The sequence below is a fragment of the Globicephala melas genome, chromosome 16, assembly GCF_963455315.2.
Source record: "Globicephala melas chromosome 16, mGloMel1.2, whole genome shotgun sequence".
NCBI lineage: Eukaryota > Metazoa > Chordata > Mammalia > Artiodactyla > Delphinidae > Globicephala > Globicephala melas.
This window is the reverse complement of record NC_083329.1, coordinates 34,861,339-34,883,315: the sequence shown is the minus strand read 5'-3', so window position 1 is coordinate 34,883,315 and position 21,977 is coordinate 34,861,339. Positions and strand designations below refer to the sequence as shown.

Here is a 21,977-nt window from a genome sequence, read left to right as displayed (position 1 = left end):
AAGTTTTATTTGTTTATTTTTATTTAACACCTTTCTTGGAGTATAATTGCTTTACAATGGTGTGTTAGTTTCTGCTGTATAACAGAGTGAATCAACTATGCGTATACGTATATCCCCATATCCCCTCCCTATCCCACCCATCTAGGTGGTCACGAAGCACCAAGCTGATCTCCCTGTGCTATGCAGCTGCTTCCCACTAGCTGTCTATTTTACATCTGGTTCACTACTATCTTTCAGCCAATCATAGAAATTCAAAATCTTGGATGTTTTTTACCTTCTACCCTTCCCCTTCAACCAGTCATAAGTCCTGAAAAATTCCCCTCAGTCCACTGCTGCTCACCTTATATCTAGATTTTTGAAAGTAGTCTGAACTGTTTCCTGTATCCTTAATTTCTTTTATTATGCAGGGCTGAGGCTTCAGCCTGCGTGTGTGCAAGCACTCATGGCCACTGTCAGGGTCAAGTAGTAGGCACTTTGGGCGCTGTGGGCCATATGGGCTTTGTTGCAACTACTCAGCTTGCTTATTTTAGCAGTAAAGCAGCCATAGACGATAGTGAACAAACTGGCTTGGCTGTGTTCCAATTAAACTTTACTAACGAAAATAGATAGCCAGATTTGGCTTGAGGGCTATGGCCATAGTTTGCCACATTCTAGAATCAAGTATTAACTCCTTGTGTTAGCATTCAAGCTCTTTCACTAACCCCTATCTTGATGAGTTTATCTTCCATTATTCCCATCAATGAATCTGTCTCTCAAGACACAGGATTATTGTCATTTATTTGTGAATACCAACATAAAAGTTGGCACCCATATTTGACAAAGGATTTGCATCCAGAATATATAAAGGCTTGTATTAAGAATATTTAAAACCCTCTAAAACTTTGAATAGTCCTTCCTTTTTCTTCCCTGTTCTCACCACTGTCCTAGACTTCTGTCAAGACCCAAGAGACCTCTATTTTTTGTGACGTTTTTTCCACCTTAGTGAATCCCTTCTGAAATTCTAAGACTTGCATTTATTTATTAAATCAGCATTTATTGTGTTCCTAAAGGTACCAGGCACTGATATTGTCTTTTCTTTTTTGGTGTGTGTTTTTTCCTTGAAACTGGATTACATACCGCTTAAAGACAGAAAAATTATGCCTGCATTCCTTTACAGCCTTCTCAACCATCTCATTCCTCTGTAGTAGGATGAGATTCTCAAATGTGGTGGTGTAGTAGTTGCATGTATGGTTTATACAGTATACCTACTTCAGTTCAAAAGTCAAGAGCAAGAAGGTAATGAAAATAGAAGAGTAAGGACTGCCAAAAATTTGCTCCTCCATAAAAGCAGTGAAAAAACTGGCAAAAACTTTCAGAGTCAATTAGTAGGCCCTAAACTGTCACCTTTGGCTGACCTTGAGGCTCTGCACAAGCAGGAAGTGAAGACTTAGGCAGAATTGTCAACAACCTGGTTGAGTGTTGGAGGTGTGCCCCAAAACTCATATAGAGTCCCTCAGCAAAGACTAGGAGACTTAACTGGGTCCAGGTGTATAAGGAAATCTCTGTGCAGTTGTTAGCTGACCACTAGGTAGAAACTTCAGTGGCCACATACTGTAAAGAATACAGGCTTTACAGAATTAGTTTAGGAAAGTTGTTAAACAATGAGAAACAAGAAAAAGCCACAACAGCAATCCCTGAGGAGCAGGCAGGAGTTTGATTTCCAGTGTTAGCACATTATTTTAAATGTTCAGTTTTCAACAAAATATTATGAGACAGATAGAAACAAGAAAGTATAGCCCATATATAGGAAAAGAAGCGGTCAATAGAAAATGTCCCTGAAGATGCCCAGACACTGAACTTGACTAAATATACATTTTAAAATCATCCATTTAAGATATGTGCAAAGACTACAGTAATCAAAACAGTAGGGTACTGGCACAAAAACAGAAATATAGATCAATGGAACAGGATAGAAGTCCAGAGATAAACCCACATACCTAGGGTCAACTAATCTGCGACAAAGGAGGCAAGGTATACAATGGAGAAAAGACAGTCTCTCCAATAAGTGGTGCTGGGAAAACTGGAAAGTTACACGTTAAAAAATGAAATTAGAACACTCCCTAACACCATACATAAAAATAAACTCAAAATGGATTAAAGACCTAAATGTTAAGGCCAAATACTATAAAACTCTTAGAGGAAAACATAGGTAGAACACTCTGACATAAATCACAGCAGTATCTTTTTTGATTCACCTCCTAGAGTAATGAAAATAAAAATAAACAAATGAGTCCTAATTAAATTTAAAAGCTTTTGCACCGCAAAGGAAACCATAAACAAAATGAAAAGACAACCCACAGAATGGGAGAAAATATTTGCAACTGAAGCAACTGACAACGGATTAATCTCCAAGATACACAAACAGCTCATGCAGCTCAATATCAAAAAAAAAAAAAAAAAATGACCCAATCAAAAAATGGGTGGAAGATCTAAATAGACATTTCTCCAAAAAAGACATACAGATGGCCAAAAAGCACCTGAAAAGATGCTCAACATCACTAATTATTAGAGAAATGCAAATCAAAACTACAATGAGGTATCACCTCACACCAGTCAGAATGACCATCATCAAAAAATCTACAAACAATAAATGCTAGAGAGGGTGGGGATGTAAATTGCTACATATATCTGGAGAGTACTGTAATTTGAAAAGATACATGCACCCTCTTGTTCATCACAGCCCTATTTACAATAGCCAAGACATCAAAGCAAATTAAATGTCCATCAGCAGAGGAATGGATAAAGAAGATGTGGTACGTATATACAATGGAATATTACTCAGCCATAAAAAAGCACAAAATAATGCCATTTGCAGCAACATGGATGGACTGAGAGATTATCATGCTAAGTGAAGTAAGCCAGAGAAAGACAAATATCATATGATGTCACTTATACGTGGAATCTAAAAAAAATGGTACAAATGAACTTATTTACAAAACAGCAATAGAGTCACAGATGTAAAAAACGAACTTATGGTTACCAAAAGTGAAGGGAGGGGGAGCAGATAAACTAGGAAATTAGGATTAACAAATACACACTAATATATATAAAACAGATAGCTAATAAGAACCTACTGTACAGCTCAAAGAATGGGCTTCCCTGGTGGCGCAGCGGTTGAGAATCTGCCTGCTAATGCAGGGGACACGGGTTCGAGCCCTGGTCTGGGAGGATCCCACATGCCGCGGAGCAACTAGGCCCGTGAGCCACAGCTACTGAGCCTGCGCGTCTGGAGCCTGTGCTCCGCAACAAGAGACGCCGCGATAGTGAGAGGCCCGCGCACCGCGATGAAGAGTGGCCCCCGCTTGCCGCAACTAGAGAAAGCCCTCGCACGGAAATGAAGACCCAACACAGCAAAAATAAATAAATTAATTAATAAAAACTCCTACCCCCAACATCTTAAAAAAAAAAAAAAAAAAGCTCATGCTCTTATTTGCTACTTCTGGAAATAAAGAGTAAATGCAAGTCACTAGCATCTTCCCCAGAAATTATCTACATGGGGTCCCTGTTTAGTGGTATTCCCACTGCTTAAATATGTTTAAAAAAAAAAAAAGAATGGATATAGGTATATGTATAACTGATTCACTTTGCTGTACAGCTGAAACTAACAACACTGTAAATTAACTATAATCCAATAAAAAAAAAGTTTTAATATGCAAAGAACTAAAAGAAATTATACCTAAACATCTACATGAAAGTACAAGAACAATCTCACCACCTAGAGAATATTAATTAAAAGATAGAAATTATTTTTTTAAATGTTCTGGAGTTAAAAAGTGCAATAAATGAAATGAAAAATTAACTGAAGGGATTCAGTGGCAGATTTGAGTCATAGGAAATGAACCCCAAAACTTGAAGATAGATTGAGATTACGCAGTTTGAGGAACAGAAAGAAAAGTAATGAAGAAAAATGAGTGGATACCTGTAGGATAGCATCAGACTTACCAACATACACATAATGGAAGTCCCCAAAGAAGACGAGAAAAGGACAGAAAGTATATTTGAAGTTTTTGGCCAAAAACTTCCCAAATTTGATGAAAAACTTTAAATATCCCAGAAGTCCAACAAACTCCAGATATGATAAACTCAAAGAAATTCATAGCTAGACTCATAATGATCAAACTGTTAAAAGACAGAAAATCTTGGAAGCAACAATAAAGAAGTGACTCATCAGTTACAAAGGATGTTCAATAAGGTTAGTAGCTGATTTCTCATCAGAAGCTATAAAGGCCAGAAGGCAGTAGGATGACATATGCAAAGTGCTGAAAGAAAAAAACCTGTCAACCAAGAATTCTATGTCCATCAAAAACTTACACCCTTCAAAAAGGAAGGAGAATTTAAAATACTGCCAGGTAAACAAAATGTAAGAGACTGTGTCACTACCAGATCTTCTCTGCAAATAATGAAGGGCGTCCTTCAGGCTTAAACAAAACGACACTTAGTACTCAAATCCACATTAATAAATAGAGACCACTAGTAAAGGTAACTGCACAGGTAAATATAAAAGGCAAAAGTAAAGTATGTTTTGTGTGTAAACTTTTTTTCTCCTATCTGCTTTAAAAGATGACTGCATAAAGCAGTAACTAAATTTATGTTAATGGGCACACTAAGTATAAAGATGTAATTTGAGACAGTAACAGCCGGGGGCGGGGGGAGCAGCTACATAGGAGCAAATTTTTCTGTGCTATTGGAATTAAGATAGTATTATTCCAGAGTAGACTGTTATAAATTTAGATGTCAGTTGTAATCTTCAGGGAAATCACAAAGAAAGTCACTTGAAAATACACAGTAAAAGAAATGACAAGGCAGTTAAAGAGGCATTTTGTAGTATATCATTTCAACACAAAATAAAACAGTAATTGAGAAACAGAGGAACAAAAAGGCCTAAGATACAACAGAAAACAAATTTTTTAAATGGCAGATATAAATCCTACCCTAACAGTAATTATCTTGAAATGGATTAAACTTTCCAGTTAAAGGCAAGTATTGGCAGACTGCATTAAAAATACATGATACAACTCTTATGTTGTCTGCAAGAGACATAGCTTAGGTTCAAAGACACAAATGGGTTGAAAGTAGGGGAATGGAAAAAGAAATACCGTGCAAACAGTAGCCAAAAGAGCAGGAGTGGCAATAGACTTTCAGACAAAAATTATCAGAAACAAAGAAGGACATTTTATAATGATAAAAGTGTTAATCCATCAAAGAAATATAGCAGTTATAAATATAAATGCACCTAACAACAGAGCCCCAAAATATATGAAGCAAAAACTGACGGAATTGAAGGGAAAAATAGACAGTTCAACAATAATACCACTTTCAGTAATGGACTTCAATACCACACTTTTAATAATGGATAGAACAACTAGAAAAAAAGGTCAATAAGGAAACAGAAGATTTGAACAGCACCAAAACTAGCTAGACCTAATAGACATCTCTAGACTGCTGTACCCAACAACAGCAGGATACACATTCTTTTCAAGCTCATATAGAACATTCTTCAGGACAGACCTTATGTTAGGCTATAGAAGAAGTTTCAATAAACTTAAAAGGATTGAAATCATACAAAGTATATTGTCCAACCACAATGGAATGAAATTAGAAATCAATAACAGGAGGAAATTCGTCAAAATTCACGAGTGTGTGGAAATTAAGCAACAGAGTCCTTTATTAACAGTGTGTGAAAGAAGAAATCACAAGGGAAATTAGAAAATCCTTTGAGATGAATGAAAATGAAAGCACAACATGCCAAAACTGATGGGATGTGGCGAAAGCAGTGTTTAGAGGGAAATTTATACTTAGGAAACACCTACATTAAAACAGAAGGAAGATCTCAGATTAATAACCTAGTCTTCTATCTTAAGAAACTAGAAAAAGGAAAAACTAGAAGTAGAAGAAAGCAATTAATAAAAAGATTTGATTGGGGAAAAATGAAAGAGAATAGAAAAGCAGCAAAGAAAGTTAATGAAACCAAATATTTGTTCTTTGAGAAGATGAAAATCAGCAAATCTTTTACTAGACAAAGAAAGAGGACTCAACTTACTAAAATCAGGAAAGAAAGAAAGGATGTTACTAGCAACCTTACAGAAATAGAAAGGATTACAAGAGAATGCTATGAAAAATAGTATGCCAACAAATTAGATAACCTAGATGAAATGGAAAATTCCTAGAAAAACACAAACTACCAAAACTGACTCAAGAAGAAATATTAAAATCTGAAGACCTATAACAAGCAAAGAGATGAAATAAGTAATTTAAAAGAAAAATGTTCCCGCAAAGCAAATCCCAAATGTTTAAGTAAGAATTAACACCAGTCTTTCATAAACTCTTCCAAAAGATAGAAGAGGAATACTTCCCAACTCATTCTGTAGGCCACTTATTACCCTGATACCAAAACCAAAGACATCACAACTTCTGTGCATCAAAAGACACAATCAAGAGAGTGAAGGGCTTCCTTGATGGCACAGTGGTTGAGAGTCCGCCTGCTGATGCAGGGGACACGGGTTCGTGCCCCGATCCGGGAAGATCCCACATGCTGCGGAGCAGCTAGGCCTGTGAGCCATGGCTGCCGAGCCTGCGCGTCCGGAGCCTGTGCTCCGCAACGGGAGAGGCCACAACAGTGACAGGCCCGCGTACTGCCAAAAAAAGAAAAAAAAGAGTGGTGAAAAGGCAACCTACAAAATGGGAGAAAATATTTGCAAATCATAACTTTAGGGGTTTTTTTGTTTTCTTTAGACTTCCTTTTTTTTTTTTGAATTTTTTTTTTTATACAGCAGTTTCTTAGTAGTTATCTAGTTTATACATATTAGTGTATACATGTCAATCCGAGTCTCCCAATTCATCCCAACAACAACAACAACCCCCCCGCCGCTTTCCCCCCTTGGTGTCCATACGTTTGTTCTCTACATCTGTGTCTCTGTTTCTGCCTTGCAAACCGGTTCATCTGTACCATTTTTCTAGATTCCACATATATGTGTTAACATACAGTATTTGTTTTTCTCTTTCTGAGTTACTTCACTCTGTATGACAGTCTCTAGGTCCCTCCACGTCTCTACAGATGACCCAATTTCGTTCCTTTTTATGGCTGAGTAATATTCCATTGTATATATGTACCACATCTTCTTTATCTGTTCGTCTGTCGATGGGCATTTAGGTTGCTTCCATGACCTGGCTATTGTAAATAGTGCTGCAGTGAACATTGGGGTGCATGTGTCTTTTTGAATCATGGTTTTCTCTGGGTGTATGCCCAGTAGTGGGATTGCTGGGTCATATGGTAATTCTATTTTTAGTTTTTTAAGGAACCTCCATACTGTTCTCCATAGTGGCTGTATCAATTTACATTCCCCCCAACAGTGCAAGAGGGTTCCCTTTTTCCACACCCTCTCCAGCATTTGCATAACTTTAGGGGTTAGTATGCAGACTATATAAAGAACTCTGAAACTCAACAACAAAAATAAATAATCCAATTAAGAATTGGGCAAAGGGGTTAAATAGACATTTCTCTAAAGGTGATATACAAATGGCCAACAGGCATATGAAAAGATGCTCAATCAACATCACTGATTATCAGAGAAATGAAAAACAAAACCACAATAATATATCACCCTTTAGGATGGCTACTATCAAAAACAAAACAGAAAAAATAGCAAGGGTCAGTAAGGACATAGAGACATGGGAACCTTTGTGCACTACTGGTGAAATTGTAAATTGTGCAACCCCTATGGAAAACAATGTGGCGATTCCTTCAAAACCTAAACAGAATTACCTTATGATCCAGCAATCTCATTTCTGGGTATATATGCAAAAGAATTGAAAGCAGAGTCTGGACACCCATGTTCATAGATGCACTATTCACAATAGCCAAGGAGGTGGAAGCATTCCACATATCCATCAACAGATAACAAAATGTGGTGTATACAGTGGATACAGCCTTTAATCATTCAGCCTTTAAAAGGAAGGAAATCCTGTCATGTCCTACAACATGGATGAACTTGAGGACATTATGCTAAGTGAAATAAGCCAATCACAAAAAGACAGATACTGTGTGATTCCACTTGAGGTATCTATTCAAATACATAAAAACAGACAGTATTATGGTGGTTACCGGGGCTGGGAGGAGGGGGGAAAAAGGAGTTGTTAGTGTAAGGTTTTCAGTTTGTCCCAGTGAAAAAATTCTGAAAATCTGTTTCACAACAGTGTCAATATACACAACACTGCTCAAGTATACACTTAAAAACAGTTAAGATGGTAAGTTTTGTGTTCTGTGTTTTTTACCACAATTAAAATTGCAAAAAAAACTTTAGAAGAACGGAAAATTATGACGTTTTCTTCATGAATACAGATGCAAAAATCAACAAAATACTAGCCAACTGAATCCAGCAACATGTGAAAAAGGATTGTACATCATGATCAAGGTTGGTTCAATGGTGATATACCATATTACTAGAATAAAGGTGTGAAAACTACATAATCATCTCAGTAGATGAAGAGAAAGCATTTGACAAAATCCAGTACTCTTTCTTGGTAAAAACACTCAACAGATTATGACTAGAAGGGAACTGCCTCAACCTGAAAAAGGTATCTACAAAAAACCCACAGCTATCATCATAGTTAATGTTGAAAGCTTTTCCCCTTCGATCGGGAATAAGACAAGGATGTCTGCTTTCACCACTTCTATTCAACATTGTGCTAGAGTTTCTAGCTAGAGTAATTAGACAAGAAAACAAAACTAAAATCATCCAGACTAGAAAAGAAGTAAAACTGTTTCTGTTTGCACATGGTATGGTCTTGTATATAGAAAATCCTTAGGAGTCCACAGAAAAAGTATGTTAGCGAGAAAACAAGCTTAGCAAGGTTACAGGATACAAGAACTAGGAATAAATGGGGAATGTACAGTCCAAAAATGAAAGTTAAAAAAGTGATTTCATTTTACAGTAGCATCAGAAAGAATAAAATACTTAGGAGGAATATGTTTAACCAAAAAAGATGTAAGATCTGTGTACTGAAAACTACAATACAGCAAAAGAATTTAAGAAGGCCTCAATAGATGGGAGGGCATCCCATGTTTCTGAATTAGAAGACTTACTTAATATTGCTAAGATGGCAGTCCTACCCAAATTGCTCTTCATATTCAATGAAAATTCTAACCAAAATTCTAACTGCCTTTTATGGGACCTGGAATAGTCAAAAACACTCTAAAGAACAAAAACATGGAAGGACAATTTCAAAACCTGCTTCAAAGCTCTAGTAATCAAGACAGTGTGATAACTGGCATAAGCGTAGGCATAAATGAGTGAAACGGAATTGAGATTCAGAAATAAATCCATATATCTATGATGAGTTTATTTTCGACACGGGGCAAAGTTAATTCAAGGAGAAAGAATAATCTTTCAACCAGTGATGCTAAAAGAACTGAATATCCATATGTAAAAAATGAACTCGGATCCCTGCCTCATGCTATGTGCAAAAATTAATTCACAACGGCCCAAGCACCTAAGTGTAACAGCTGAAACTATAAAACTCTTAGAAGAAAACATAGGGATAAGTTTTCATGACCTTGGATGTTGCAGTGGATTCTTAGAGGTGACACCATCAGGACAAGCATCAAAAGAAAGATAAATTAGACTATCAAAATTAAAAACTTTTGTACATCAAAGAACACTGTCAAGAAAGTGAAAGGCAACCTGCAGAATGGGAGAAAGTATTTGCAAATCACATGTATGATAAGCCTTTGTATCCAGAATGTATAAACTGCTTTTACAAGTCAACAACAAAAAGCTAATCTTTTTTTTTTTTTTAAGTGGGCAAGGGATTCGAATTGTATATTTTCGGAGAAATGTCTGATAGCCAATAAGCACATTAAAAGATCCTACACATCATTAGTCATTAGGGCTATGTAAATAAAAATCACCATGAGGTACCACTTCACATCCACTAGGATGGCTATAATTTTTAAAAAAGGAATGGGTAGAATGTGGAGTAATTGGAACCCTTATACATTACTGATGGGAAGGTGAAGTGCTGCAGCTGCTGTGAAAAAGTTTGGCAGCTCCTCAAAAAGTTTAACAGAGTTACCATATGACCCAACATTTCCACTCCTGAATACATGCTCAAGAGAATTGAAAACACATGTTCACACAAAATCTTGTACATGAATGTGCATAAGAACATTATTTGTAATAGCCAAACAGTGAAAACAGCCCAGATGTCCATCAACTTATGAATGGATAAAATGTGATAAATCTACCCATTGGAATAGTAGTCAGCTATAAACTGGAATTAAATACTGATACATGCTACAACCTGTACAACATGAATGAACCTTGGAAACATTATGCTAAGTGAAAGAAGCCAAACACATATTGTATGATTCCATTTATATGAGATGTCCAGAATAGGCAGTTCCATACACACAGAAGGTTAGATTAGCAGTTGTCAGGGTCTGGGGACAGGGAAGAATGAGTAGTGACTGCTAGTGGGTGTGGAGTTTCTTTGGGGTGATGAAAATGTCCCAGAACCAAATAGTGGTAGTGGTTGCACAGCCTCACGAATATACTAAAAACTACTGAATTGTATGCTTTAAATAGTGACTTCTGTAGTGTTTGAATTATATTTCAATTTTTTTAGAAGTCAAAAAAAGTCAAGCTTGACAATTGGGTTAGCTGGTGGAGATACTAACCATATCATTCTGAAGATGAGAGAAGAAACATTGTAAGGTGTTTGGGCTTAAAAACAAACAAAAAAATCCAATAATCATTATCACAAGAACTAGAATTTGTTGAAGTGTGTCCTAGAACTGGAAGCCCATCTAACTTGTGACATGGACCGCTATCTGACTTCAGATCTAGTCTTTATAACTCTTCTAAAAACAAAGGGATAAAGAGTAAAAAAAAGCCTCTAGGGTAACCACCTTAGAAGCAGAAAGGAGCCTTTTTGGAACTGTTCCTCTTCTGGCCTGAGTCAGAAGGGACCGGTTAAAAGGCAAGGGGATTGTTCCATGAAAGGGGAAGTTAACATTCTTCGAAACACAAACCAAATCTTTTCCATATATTACTTCTTCAAATATACAGGTGTGCTAGAATGTTGATCCCCTCAGGGCAGCAGAGCAGGGTCTGGGCTACACATCCACTGCCCCAGGGGTCTCCCTTTTAACCCCGCTGTGTGTAGTACGAATGTTTCCATTTCCTACGTGTGTCATGAAATGAAATGGTTAGGGAAGAAGCACTGCTCTTAGGGTCATCTCTTTAAGGTTCTCCCCACCTGCCTTATCATCGTGTACTGATCGCCCTTAATTGTCATTGCCCCTCTTAAAATATGTCAACTACTTTTCAGAGAGCTATACAGCAGTTCCCAAGTGCACTTAGCTAGGAAACAACAAGGTTCATTTGGTGTAGTTATATTTTTATAGAGAGAGAATGCATAATTGTTATATTTTTATTTCCAACGTACTTACAAATCAAATATTAAATAATCCAAGATGGAATTTTGTTAGCGATCGATGTCAAACCTTATTGGATTATAAATTCCAGAAATAAGCTTTTGCCTACTTTTTAAAATCTTTGCTCTTCTGACATCTCTATACTTACTAATAATTTTGAGAAGGTTATAACCAATGACGCCAGGTCATTTCTGCAGGTTCTTTCAACGTTAGACTTCCTCACAGATAAGAATGCACTTAAAGGGTCTTCCAGTACCTTCACATTATTCTCTGACTTAACTGGGACCTATGAAACATGCTAACAATTATTTATAAGCTGTTTAGAGCAAGAAAACAGATAGGAAACCTTGATGAGGTTGAGATGATGTGAGCAGATAACAGAGAATGTCTATGTGTGTATCTATCACTTTGTTTTCATGCTGACTAGAATGTCAGTCTTCCCATTTGAAATGGGTAGAATACGTCTTGCTTTAGATGTGACTTTTAACTTGTTTTCTTTTGATGGATACTTTACCATCTGAATTGTGATCAGGTGTCATTTGTAGGTTAGTTTCTGTTGGTCTTGGCTGGGAAATATATTTTGCTAGGAATATATTTTGACTGTTCTACTTTTTGACTTAGTGAATTAAAGAACATCTCCAAATTGTTGACCTAATTTCCTAAACATAAGTAGAAGTAACACTTTATACCTTCAAAAAATTCAATTGGGGGCTTCCCTGGCGGCGCAGTGGTTGGGAGTCCGCTGGCCGACGCAGGGGACACGGGTTTGTGCGCCGGTCCAGGAAGATCCAACATGCCGCGGAGCGGCTGGTCCCGTGAGCCATGGCCGCTGAGCCTGCACGTCCGGAGCCTGTGCCCCGCAGCGGGAGAGGCCACAGCAGTGAGAGGCCCGCGTACCGCAAAAAAAAAAAAAAAAAAAAAAATTCAATTGCTGGGGTTTGTTTTTGGTTTAGTATTGATAACTTTTAAGGTTTGGGAATATAGTTTTGTTTCACAAATTGGTTCATGTTTATCATGTCTGCAACCTCATTTTGACTCATTTTGGGTGTCCATTCTAGATTGGTTTTTATATTTTAGTGATGTTCAGCCTTAATGAATGAATTAGTACTGCTAACGAAATGCAAAAAATCAAGGCATGTACAGCGTTGTTTTTCCAGTAAAGTACTGCCACAGCCCATCAGACACTGGCTGGGCGTATTTCTTCCCAACCAAGAGTTCATACTACACGACTTCTAGTTGGTGGGGATCTTGTGGCCTAACTGGCTTCTCTCTGTTGAACCCGAAGTCTCCTCAGATCCCCATTTGAAATCACTGCTTTAAAAAAAAAAAAAATTTTATGTTTGACGGTTTTTTTAATGTGCCTAATTCTTTCAAAAGTGACAAAATATTTTATATGCTTTTTGTGACTTTATTTTCAATTAACCTCATGATGTATTCTTTCCCAAAAGGTTTAGAGGAATGCAGATTGCATGTTTGCAAGGATTTTCCTAGTACACAATGATGGTACATGATATTCTTGAAGAATATCATCTAAGTACCCAAGAATTAGGAACATTTTTACTCACAAGTACTAAAGAGCTCTAAATTGAAACATTTTCAGAATACATCTTGAAAATACTCAAAATGATAGTGGAAATGACACCTGTAGTGTTATTAAAAGCGAGGTAAAATATTTTCATTAGTAATCTTTATTTCCTTTAGGGTTTAATGAAGAAATTCATTCGCTGTTCTACACGTGTAACTGTGGGAACGATTAAAAAATTTCTAAGTTTAAAACTAAAACTTCCAAGTTCTTATGAGGTAAGTTAATAATCTAATCTTGATCATTTTGATAATTCTAATCTGAAGTAAAATTCTAATAAATTAATTTTGTGGAAACTTTGGTTACTTTCATGTTAAAAATTTTTGGAATGTAATATTCTATTTCTGTAATCTGTGTTTTTGAATTTAACGTCCTGACTAAAACATGATACTAATAAACCTAACGTTTTATGATTAGAGGAGATATTTAAATAACATTAAGTATTCTTGAAATAAATATCCCAGCTAAATGGATACTTTTTTTTTTAATGCCAGCATGCTTTATGGTATGTCTTTTTCTTTCAATCTGAGACCTTTCAATCCATTTTAATGAATTCTTTATAGACTTCTTTTTCAGAATGTAAAACATGGTCTTTTTATCAAAGGGATTTTGTAATGTTCATTTAGTTCTGTAACATGCAAAAATGATATTTGCTTAGACCTAAGTAAAACCAACATACTGCATCTGCATACATGTAGTCTACTAGTTTCTTACAGAAGTCAGTTGCCCTGGTGTTGATCACTGTACAGCTTGTAATGTGTGCAGTGTTAGAGAATGTTTATGACCCTATAGCTCTGGCTATCCCTTACAAGGAGATGTGGCTACCATTTCTCACCTGCCCAAACGGCAGTCTTGCAACTTGTGTCAATTTCCTCTTCCCCCCTTTGAGTTCCTCTAGTCGCATCTAAAACAACTAAAGATCGAGGCTAGCTTCCAGTATAAACAGAGACATCAAAGGAAAAATAGTTTTTCAGGCTTATGTACAATAGTATTCATATGAACAGTCATAGTAGAAATTAAACAGGATTTGAACATAGGTATTGACAAGTATTAGGTCTGTATTTTGAGGAAACCTCTGAACCTGACCTTATTTTAAAATGTCTTGCAGATGACTAATTAATCTATGGATTAAGAATTCTTATGTGTTTGGTCCTATAAAAAAATTTCCAGAGATAGTAACTTTTACATTAGGAAAAAAATTGTGAATGTTAAAGCCATATGTACTTGACAAAAAGTAAAAGAAAAAAAAGATTTATAGATATAAACACAGTGAAATAGAAAATGAAATTGTTTTTATAATTTGGTTTTGTTCTTTATTCTCTTCTTGCAAAATACCACTTGCAGTTTTATTTCCTTACTTTCAAGTGTGACTCATTGAGTTATTTTCTAGTTTTCAGGAAGTTGTTAGAGCTGAGAGAACTGTTGCTCTCGTACAGTCTTACCGCTGGCACTTACTACATACATTTCTCTGTAGACTTTTCTATAGAAAGGATGGAAGGGGGAGAAACTGAATTCACTGACATCTCCTTATCTATCCCAATGCAAAGAACTTTCCCTATGATTTTTAGTAATATTTACTGTTCCCCCCTTATTTTGCTGCCCCACATGTGAGGGGATGATTTAATGACATTCCTAACAGCTGAAGCGTCTGTAACAGCACTGGTAACTGGGGCAGGATGGTTTGGTTTTCAAATGACAATAATGGAAGCTGCGTACCTAGTTGGGAATTGCATCCTAAGTAAGTCCCTTTACCTCTTTGCTTATGAATTTATTTTACAGGCAAGATAAAGAAAATGAAACTATCTACTTTGTTCTTTTAAAAACAAAATGGTGTCTGAAAAACATTCTGAGGTCCATTTAAGTCACCATAAATCATCCAAAAATCAATATAATTTAGCTAATAATTTATCTAGTACAATTGGAACTATACTCATTTTAGACTTAAAGTTCAAAACTCCAGTCTCTGTCTAGCCAGACAAGAATTATTTAAAAGCCATTCTTCCTCCTTTCCATACTTTAAATCCTATCAGTTTGCTTTTAATCTCTAGAAAACCGAAATGTTTTATTTATAGGGATCTATAATAAATGCTTGTTTAATGATGCTTTGTTGAATTCGTAAATCACAGCCACAGCTCCTGTGGCCTTGCTAAGGACTGGGGGCAGCAGGGATTGTTCGGTGGCTGCAGCTCTAGAGCAAAAGTGAGCACTGATAAGTATGACCCTTTTTTGAAGTTCCATACAAGGTGGGAAGACGGCCTGGTAAATACTATGCAGTTTACCAGCTAAGCAGAGCAGAGAGGTGGAGAGCCCTGGGAGATGCAGGCCTGTGGCCTGGTCCTAATTGTTCTGTCAGCTTGAATACCTTGAAGCCCCCAAAAATCATGTATCCATATGCATTCATTTACCCGCTGCAAATATAAACTAATGCAGAGGAGGAAAGCAGCTCCTTCAAATGAGAGATGAATTCATAAGCCACATGTGCCATGAGGAATTGTAAGGTTTCCACAACTTCTTCTCATTCAGTAAGAAATCACAGAAATATGTCTCAATCTCAAAGGCTGCACAGAGACATAGACTAAGAAGGTTCACATTGCGTTTCAAAATTAGGTGATGAACCTGAGATAGAGGTATGTGGGACAAGACAGCCAGTGATTCATGTTAATTATATCTGAATTGTTAATACCTATGAGATGAGGCCGTGCTTTTAATAGAAAGATCCAGTGTTCTTCTCAAATAATGGACACTACTTCTATTTTGATATAAGTATTTGAATCTTTTTTGAAATTTGGGAAAAAAATGTAAAACACTTATGAATTGAGAATTATTTATGTTAATGGATCTGTAACTATTCTTTTTAAAGTTGGATGTGCTGTGCAATGGTGAAATTATGGGGAAGGATCATACTATGGAGTTCATCTACATGACAAGATGGCGACTAAGAGGCGAAAACGTAAATTGCTTTTATATACCTACGTGTATATTTAGTTCTTTACCATTATGTTATTCAAATTTAACAGTTACTTAGACACTTTAAAAAAAAAAAAAAAAAACTAGCTTGGGAAAGAAGAAACTGGTTCCTCTTATTGTTTCTCAGCTACTCCATGATAGTTGGTCCCAAGTACAAGGCCGAGATCTGTGTTAGATGTGGTTTTGTTATATTTAAGGTAAGTTTAAAACATCAGTTTGAATATGTTCAGAACTCAGCTAACCTAGAGACGGAGGAGATAGCACTTACATTTTTTTAAACCCCAGTAAATTATGGGAACTTTTAAGTTCTGCCCTGACTAGTATGTTTAATGGTTAAGATATTTTTTGTTTGTGGTAGAGGAAACAGATAGGGTAGAATCTAGATAATCTTTTTTTCAGGTACCAACTTTACATTGAAAGTATAAAATCGGACCGAAGGGTAAGTGAGTTTGCAGTGGTTTCTGATGCCAGAATTAGATTGCCGTGCCTTAGGCCCCAGGCAATATGGGAGAGATGATTAAAAGGAGGAAACTAAGAAAATTTTTTTAAAAACCCAAAAGGAGTTTGTATTTTGAACTATATCTTTGATTAGGTTAATTAGAAGGTTCAGGTGTATTTTATCTGAGTTATATGTCACATTGATATCAGGGAAATTTGAGGGGCTAGGGACTGTAAGGCTGGTATGTAGCAGTAAGGAATACAGTAGTAATTATAAAAAACACAAAATTAAGAAATGCAGCCTCACCCAATTACAGTGGCTCAAAAACATACTTATGTTGAATGTAAACATCTATGGAACTTTTTTTTTTCAGAAGAACTGTCTTGGTATGATAACAATAATAAATGAAGCACGTAACTTCTTAATTCAGAATTTTTTTCCATTCACATCCCACTTGGATGACGCCTTCCTTGTGAGGCTGAGTTCTCGTGACCAGGAGGAATAAGTTATGTTCTAGTCCCAGCCACCAACTGGTTGTGTGCCTTGAGGAACTCATGAAACCTCTCTAGGGCTCCTTTTTTTTTAATTCTAATTGTCTTTGTATTTGGTAAATTACTACTTGCCTATGACATTTTATATATTTTTTAATGGTTCTACATACATCACTCTCATTTAATCCATCTAACCAGAATGTTTTGGGTACCAAGTACAGATTACAGAGGTAGTCAGTTCTCTTGCCTGGCCCTGCTGGGGCCTAAATATTGTGATATTACACATAATAGTAATACCACAATATTGGTATAATTTTAGCTTTCTTTGATAGTTCACTGGACACTTCAGTATGTGTTAGTGCTTGATATCATCATTATGAATAGGTTTGCCTTAAGGTTGGAGAGCTGTAACTCATCATCCACTGCAAGACATCTACTGATACTCACTTGTCCTTCACCAGATCCCTTCCCAGAGGTCTCCCACACTGCCAGTTATTTTAATGTCATAGCATGGAAGAGCTAATTCATAGAAATTGTTATTAATAAAGAGAAACCAGTCTTCACTACAGTTACGCTTCTGATTACACATTTCCGAATAGTTTAAATTCCCTGGTTAAGGCATAGTTTAATAAAAATTAGTTCAGAAAAATGGTTTAGTACCTTATTTTTATTTGGGTAAAAACAACCAATAAATAGAAAAAATGCCACATTTTATACTTAGTACAACAGTAAAGAAATAGCCCGTTTCATTTTTTTGGCATGACAACCCTGTTTTTTGTGTGTTCTCCTCCTCTAAACCTGTTTCTCCCTCAGCCTTCACATTCTCATCAGTTCCAAGATTAATAGTTCCATTTTTCCAGTTTCTCAGACCCAAATCCCTAAAGTCAGTCCTGATTAGTTTCATCCATCCTTAGCAAATTCTTTGACCTCTACCGTCAAAATACAGTAATGAGAATCCAGTTACATCTTATCACCTCCTCTTCTGTCACTCTGGTCCAAGCCACTGTCACTCTTCTCCAGAATTTCTATAAAAGTCTCTTAACTGGGCTCCATGCTTCTACTCTTTTTTTTTTTAACGTCTTGAATTTCTCACAGCTGTGTCTTTTAGTTTTTTTTTACATCTTTATTGGGGTATAATTGCTTTACAGTGGTGTGTTAGTTTCTGCTGTATAACAAAGTGAATCAGTTATACCTATACATATATCCCCATATCTTCTCCCTCTTGCATCTCCCTCCCACCCTCCCTATCCCATGCTTCTACTCTTGCTGCCACCTGTGCCCCCTCCCATCTTCACCCAACACAGCAGCCAGAGTGACCCTCTTAACACAAGTTAGAACATGTCGCTTCTGTGCTCTAAATTATCCCGTACCATCTAATGGCATTTAGATGAAAGCCAAAGTCCTTCCAGGGACCTATAGATGGTGGACCCCACACAGTTTTCCCCAAAGACATCTTTGCTCTTACCCTTTGCTCCCTCCCTCTCGCTTCACTGGCCTCTGTGTTTGTTTCCTCTAACATGCCAGGCTTGCCCTTGCCTCCCCAAATATCCACCTAACTTGTTCCCTTTACCCCCTTCACCCAGAGAATTTTGCTTCTACATCCCCTCCTCAGTGAGGCCTCTGACTTCCGTTAATAGTCCAACCCCTCTCCTGATCTGGCACTCTTAACCCCTTGTCATGCCTTGCCATTCTCCACAGTATTTCATACCGTCACTATACCTCTTCTGTATGTTTATTGTTTGTCCCCAACTAAAATGTAGCCTGAGGGCAGGGATGATTATTTGTTCACTGCTCAGTCTCCAGCACCTAAAGCAGTGCCTAGTACAGATACTCAGTAAGTATTTGTTTGAAGAGTAAATTGAATGAAAGTTTTGTCTTTTATAAGGTAGTAGTTAGGCAAAATATAGCTTAAAGGTCATTTTGTTTATTTCAGTCTGTTTCCCGTTTGTTTTCTGTTAAACAAATTTTAAATTTTTGCTCATGTTCCAGTTAATTATGAGTTATTATAATTGATGAATTCTGACAGTTGGAGTGAATGGACAAACTAACAATAAAACAATTCTTTCTTGATTAAGCCCCTTCCAGCATATTTATTGCAGTCACATCCTTTCCCATCTGTACCCTTCATTGCCAGCAAGATGCCAGATTGTCTGAAAAGCTCTCGTTACTGTCTCTACTGGCATTGCTAACTGGCTGTGTCTTGGGCTGGGGTCGGCATATTTCCTAAACTAATGACCGCCTTATGGTTCTTTCACTTACTTCTGATACTTTTTTATATTAAACATTTTAATCTACCTGGGATTTGTTCATTTACACACACACACCCCTACAACAAGGCTAAGACTCTAAAACTTATTCTAAGAATTTTTTGCCAGGAATAGTTTATTGAATAATTCATACTTTGCCTCATTGTTTTGAGATGTCACCGTTATCTGTGCATATGTATCTAGACATGTGTACACATGCAGATGTGTATATCTATGTTCCTGGACCTTGTTTTGTTCTTCTGAGTAGGGCTTAATCCTACACCAGCATTGCACATTACAGCTTTTATAAAAATCTGATCACATAACACCCCTATCTAAAACTCCTCAATTGTCCATTTTCTTTGGGATATATTTAAATAAAGTCCAAACTAACTTAAAAGGAAAATAGTTGGGCCTTCTAGGTTACTTTATGATGTCTATCAGCATCTGTTAGGAAAAAGCTCATTTTTTTTTTTTTTAAATTGTGTTGGCTAGTTTTCCCCCTTTATTGTTTAGATGAGCTTGAGAATGGGATTGTGATTGGCATTGTATTAAATTTCTTGATTGACTTGGCTGGCATTTGCAGTCTTTTATTCTGTTTGGTGCTGTGGGGTGCCCTCTGAAGTTCTGGACTCTTCTCTGTGCCTCTCAGTAGAGTCTGTGGTTTTCTTCCCTCTTCATGTTGGATGCCACCTCTGCCTTTCTGGGTCTTTTGCCTCAGGCAGGATCCCCCGTATTCAGATCACCTCTTGGCCTTGTCCTCTTGCTAGACTCCTGGGGGGAACCTCGGGGAGTCAGTTTTGCCTCCACTCCTCAGGAGCAGGACATTTCTGCCTGTGCCACACAGCATCTGGGCCACTCCTCCCCTTTATCCTGGGACGGTTTCACTTCAGGCTCAGCCTGCTTTCTGTCCTCTGTGCTCTTTCTGGATCCTTGTCTTCATTGTGATTTTTTTTTTTTTTTTTTTTTTTTTTTTTTTTGCAGTACGCGGGCCTCTCACTGCTGTGGCCTCTCCCGTTGCGGAGCACAGGCTCCGGACGCGCAGGCTCAGCGGCCATGGCTCACGGGCCCAGCCGCTCCGCGGCATGTGGGATCTTCCCGGACCGGACCAGGGCACAAACCCGTGTCCCCTGCATCGGCAGGCGGACTCTCAGCCACTGCGCCACCAGGGAAGCACATTGTGATGCATTTTTGAAACTTTTATCTTTAGGAATCAAATATCCAGTCAAACTTAGCTAAGTCCCAGAAATTTTTCAGTTCATAACAGTATTTGCACCTCAAGATTGGTGTTCATCTTTTGCTTATTAGTGGGAGAAAATGTACCTTTTTTTAAACCATTGCTTCGCAAACTTTAATGCAAATCACAAAACACCTGGGGAGTCTTGGTAAAATACAGATTCTGATTCAGTAGTTCTGGGGCGAGGACAGAAATCCTGCATTTCTGACAAGATCCCAGGCGTTGTCTGTGCACCTGATATTTGGGGCCACGCTTTGAGTAAGATGATTTTAGGGGACATGATCCATGACCACTGACCTGCCCTGTAGTTTCCACATCCGTAAATTGAGGTGTAGAATTGAAGAATTAGACCTCAGTTTGGAAGGGACTTAATCGCCAATCTAATTACATGGATTCTGTTTATAATATCCATGCAGTGTTCATCACATTTTTTGAAACATAAATGGGATCATACGTATTGTTTTGCAGCTTCTTTTTCTCATTTGTTAATATGTCTTGTGGAGAATCAGTAAATTTTATAATAATTATTTGTAACAAGTTGATAGTATTCCACTTGTGTGGCTGTAGCATAATTTGATTAATATGCTCGTTTGATTTGACTCGTTTAGATTTTTTTCAAATATCTTGGCATTACAAACAATGCTGTATTCCAGTGTATATATCTTTTTGCATATGTGGAAGCATATTTATTGGCTAAATTCCAGATGTGGATTTACAGCAGAGTATGCATGTTTTAAATTTTGATAGGTACTGATAAATTGTCCTCTAAAAAGTTTTTAGCAGTTTATAGTCATACCAGTAATGTATGAGTGCCCATTTTCTGATACCCTCACCAACACTTCATATTTTCAATTTTGTATTTCTTGTGTGAAGTTTCTTTCCATATCCATTGCCCCTTTTTTCCATTGTGAACTTTATCTTTTTCTTACCGGCTCCTAGGAGCTCTTTATGTATTCTGGATATTCATCTTTTATTATGTATTTTGCAGCTATTTCCTCCCTGTTGTATCACGCTGCATAGTTTTGCCTCAGTTTTTTGGTCCTTAAAATTGGGGTAATAATACCTATCTTGAAAAATTTTAGTAAGAATTAATGAAATATTATATAATAAGGTACTTAGCAGAGTGCCAGACATAATAAATGTTATTTTATTAATAGCTTATGTATGTTTGCTTTCATTATTATTATAATTCTCTCCTCCTACACTTAGTCTCATGTCTGCAAACTAACTGTTAATATCTCTGTCTCTTCAGCCTCAGCTTTCACCATGAACTCATGTTCTTCCTGCTTACCTTTCCTTGGGTAGGTTGAGTACCTACTCTCAGGATTCCCCCTTTTCCCAGATAATCCTGGTTGGTTTTATCTCTTCCAACAACCCCCCGCCAGTCCCTACCTAAAGTTACTGCACCACGTTTGCCTTGCTTTGCTTTCTTTGCATTACCAAGCAATTTTAGGAAAAGCAAACATCTACCTTGACTGATACCAGAGATTAATAGGAAACAAAACAAAAACAAAACAGAACAGTGAAATTTGCCTCTTTCTA

At 37.1% G+C, this 21,977-nt stretch overlaps 1 protein-coding gene across 3 annotated transcripts in view; it reads left to right on the top strand.

The window, feature by feature from the left end:
* The window catches only part of PCGF5 (polycomb group ring finger 5), a 114,783-nt gene that overhangs the window by 79,137 nt on the left and 13,669 nt on the right, over nucleotides 1-21,977 (top strand). For all 3 annotated transcript variants that reach the window (XM_070043884.1, XM_030865068.2, XM_030865067.3), the window contains exons 7-8: nucleotides 13,175-13,273; nucleotides 15,916-16,005. In XM_070043884.1, the coding sequence (XP_069899985.1) occupies nucleotides 13,175-13,273; nucleotides 15,916-16,005 (189 nt within the window). The remainder of the gene's footprint in view (nucleotides 1-13,174; nucleotides 13,274-15,915; nucleotides 16,006-21,977) is intronic.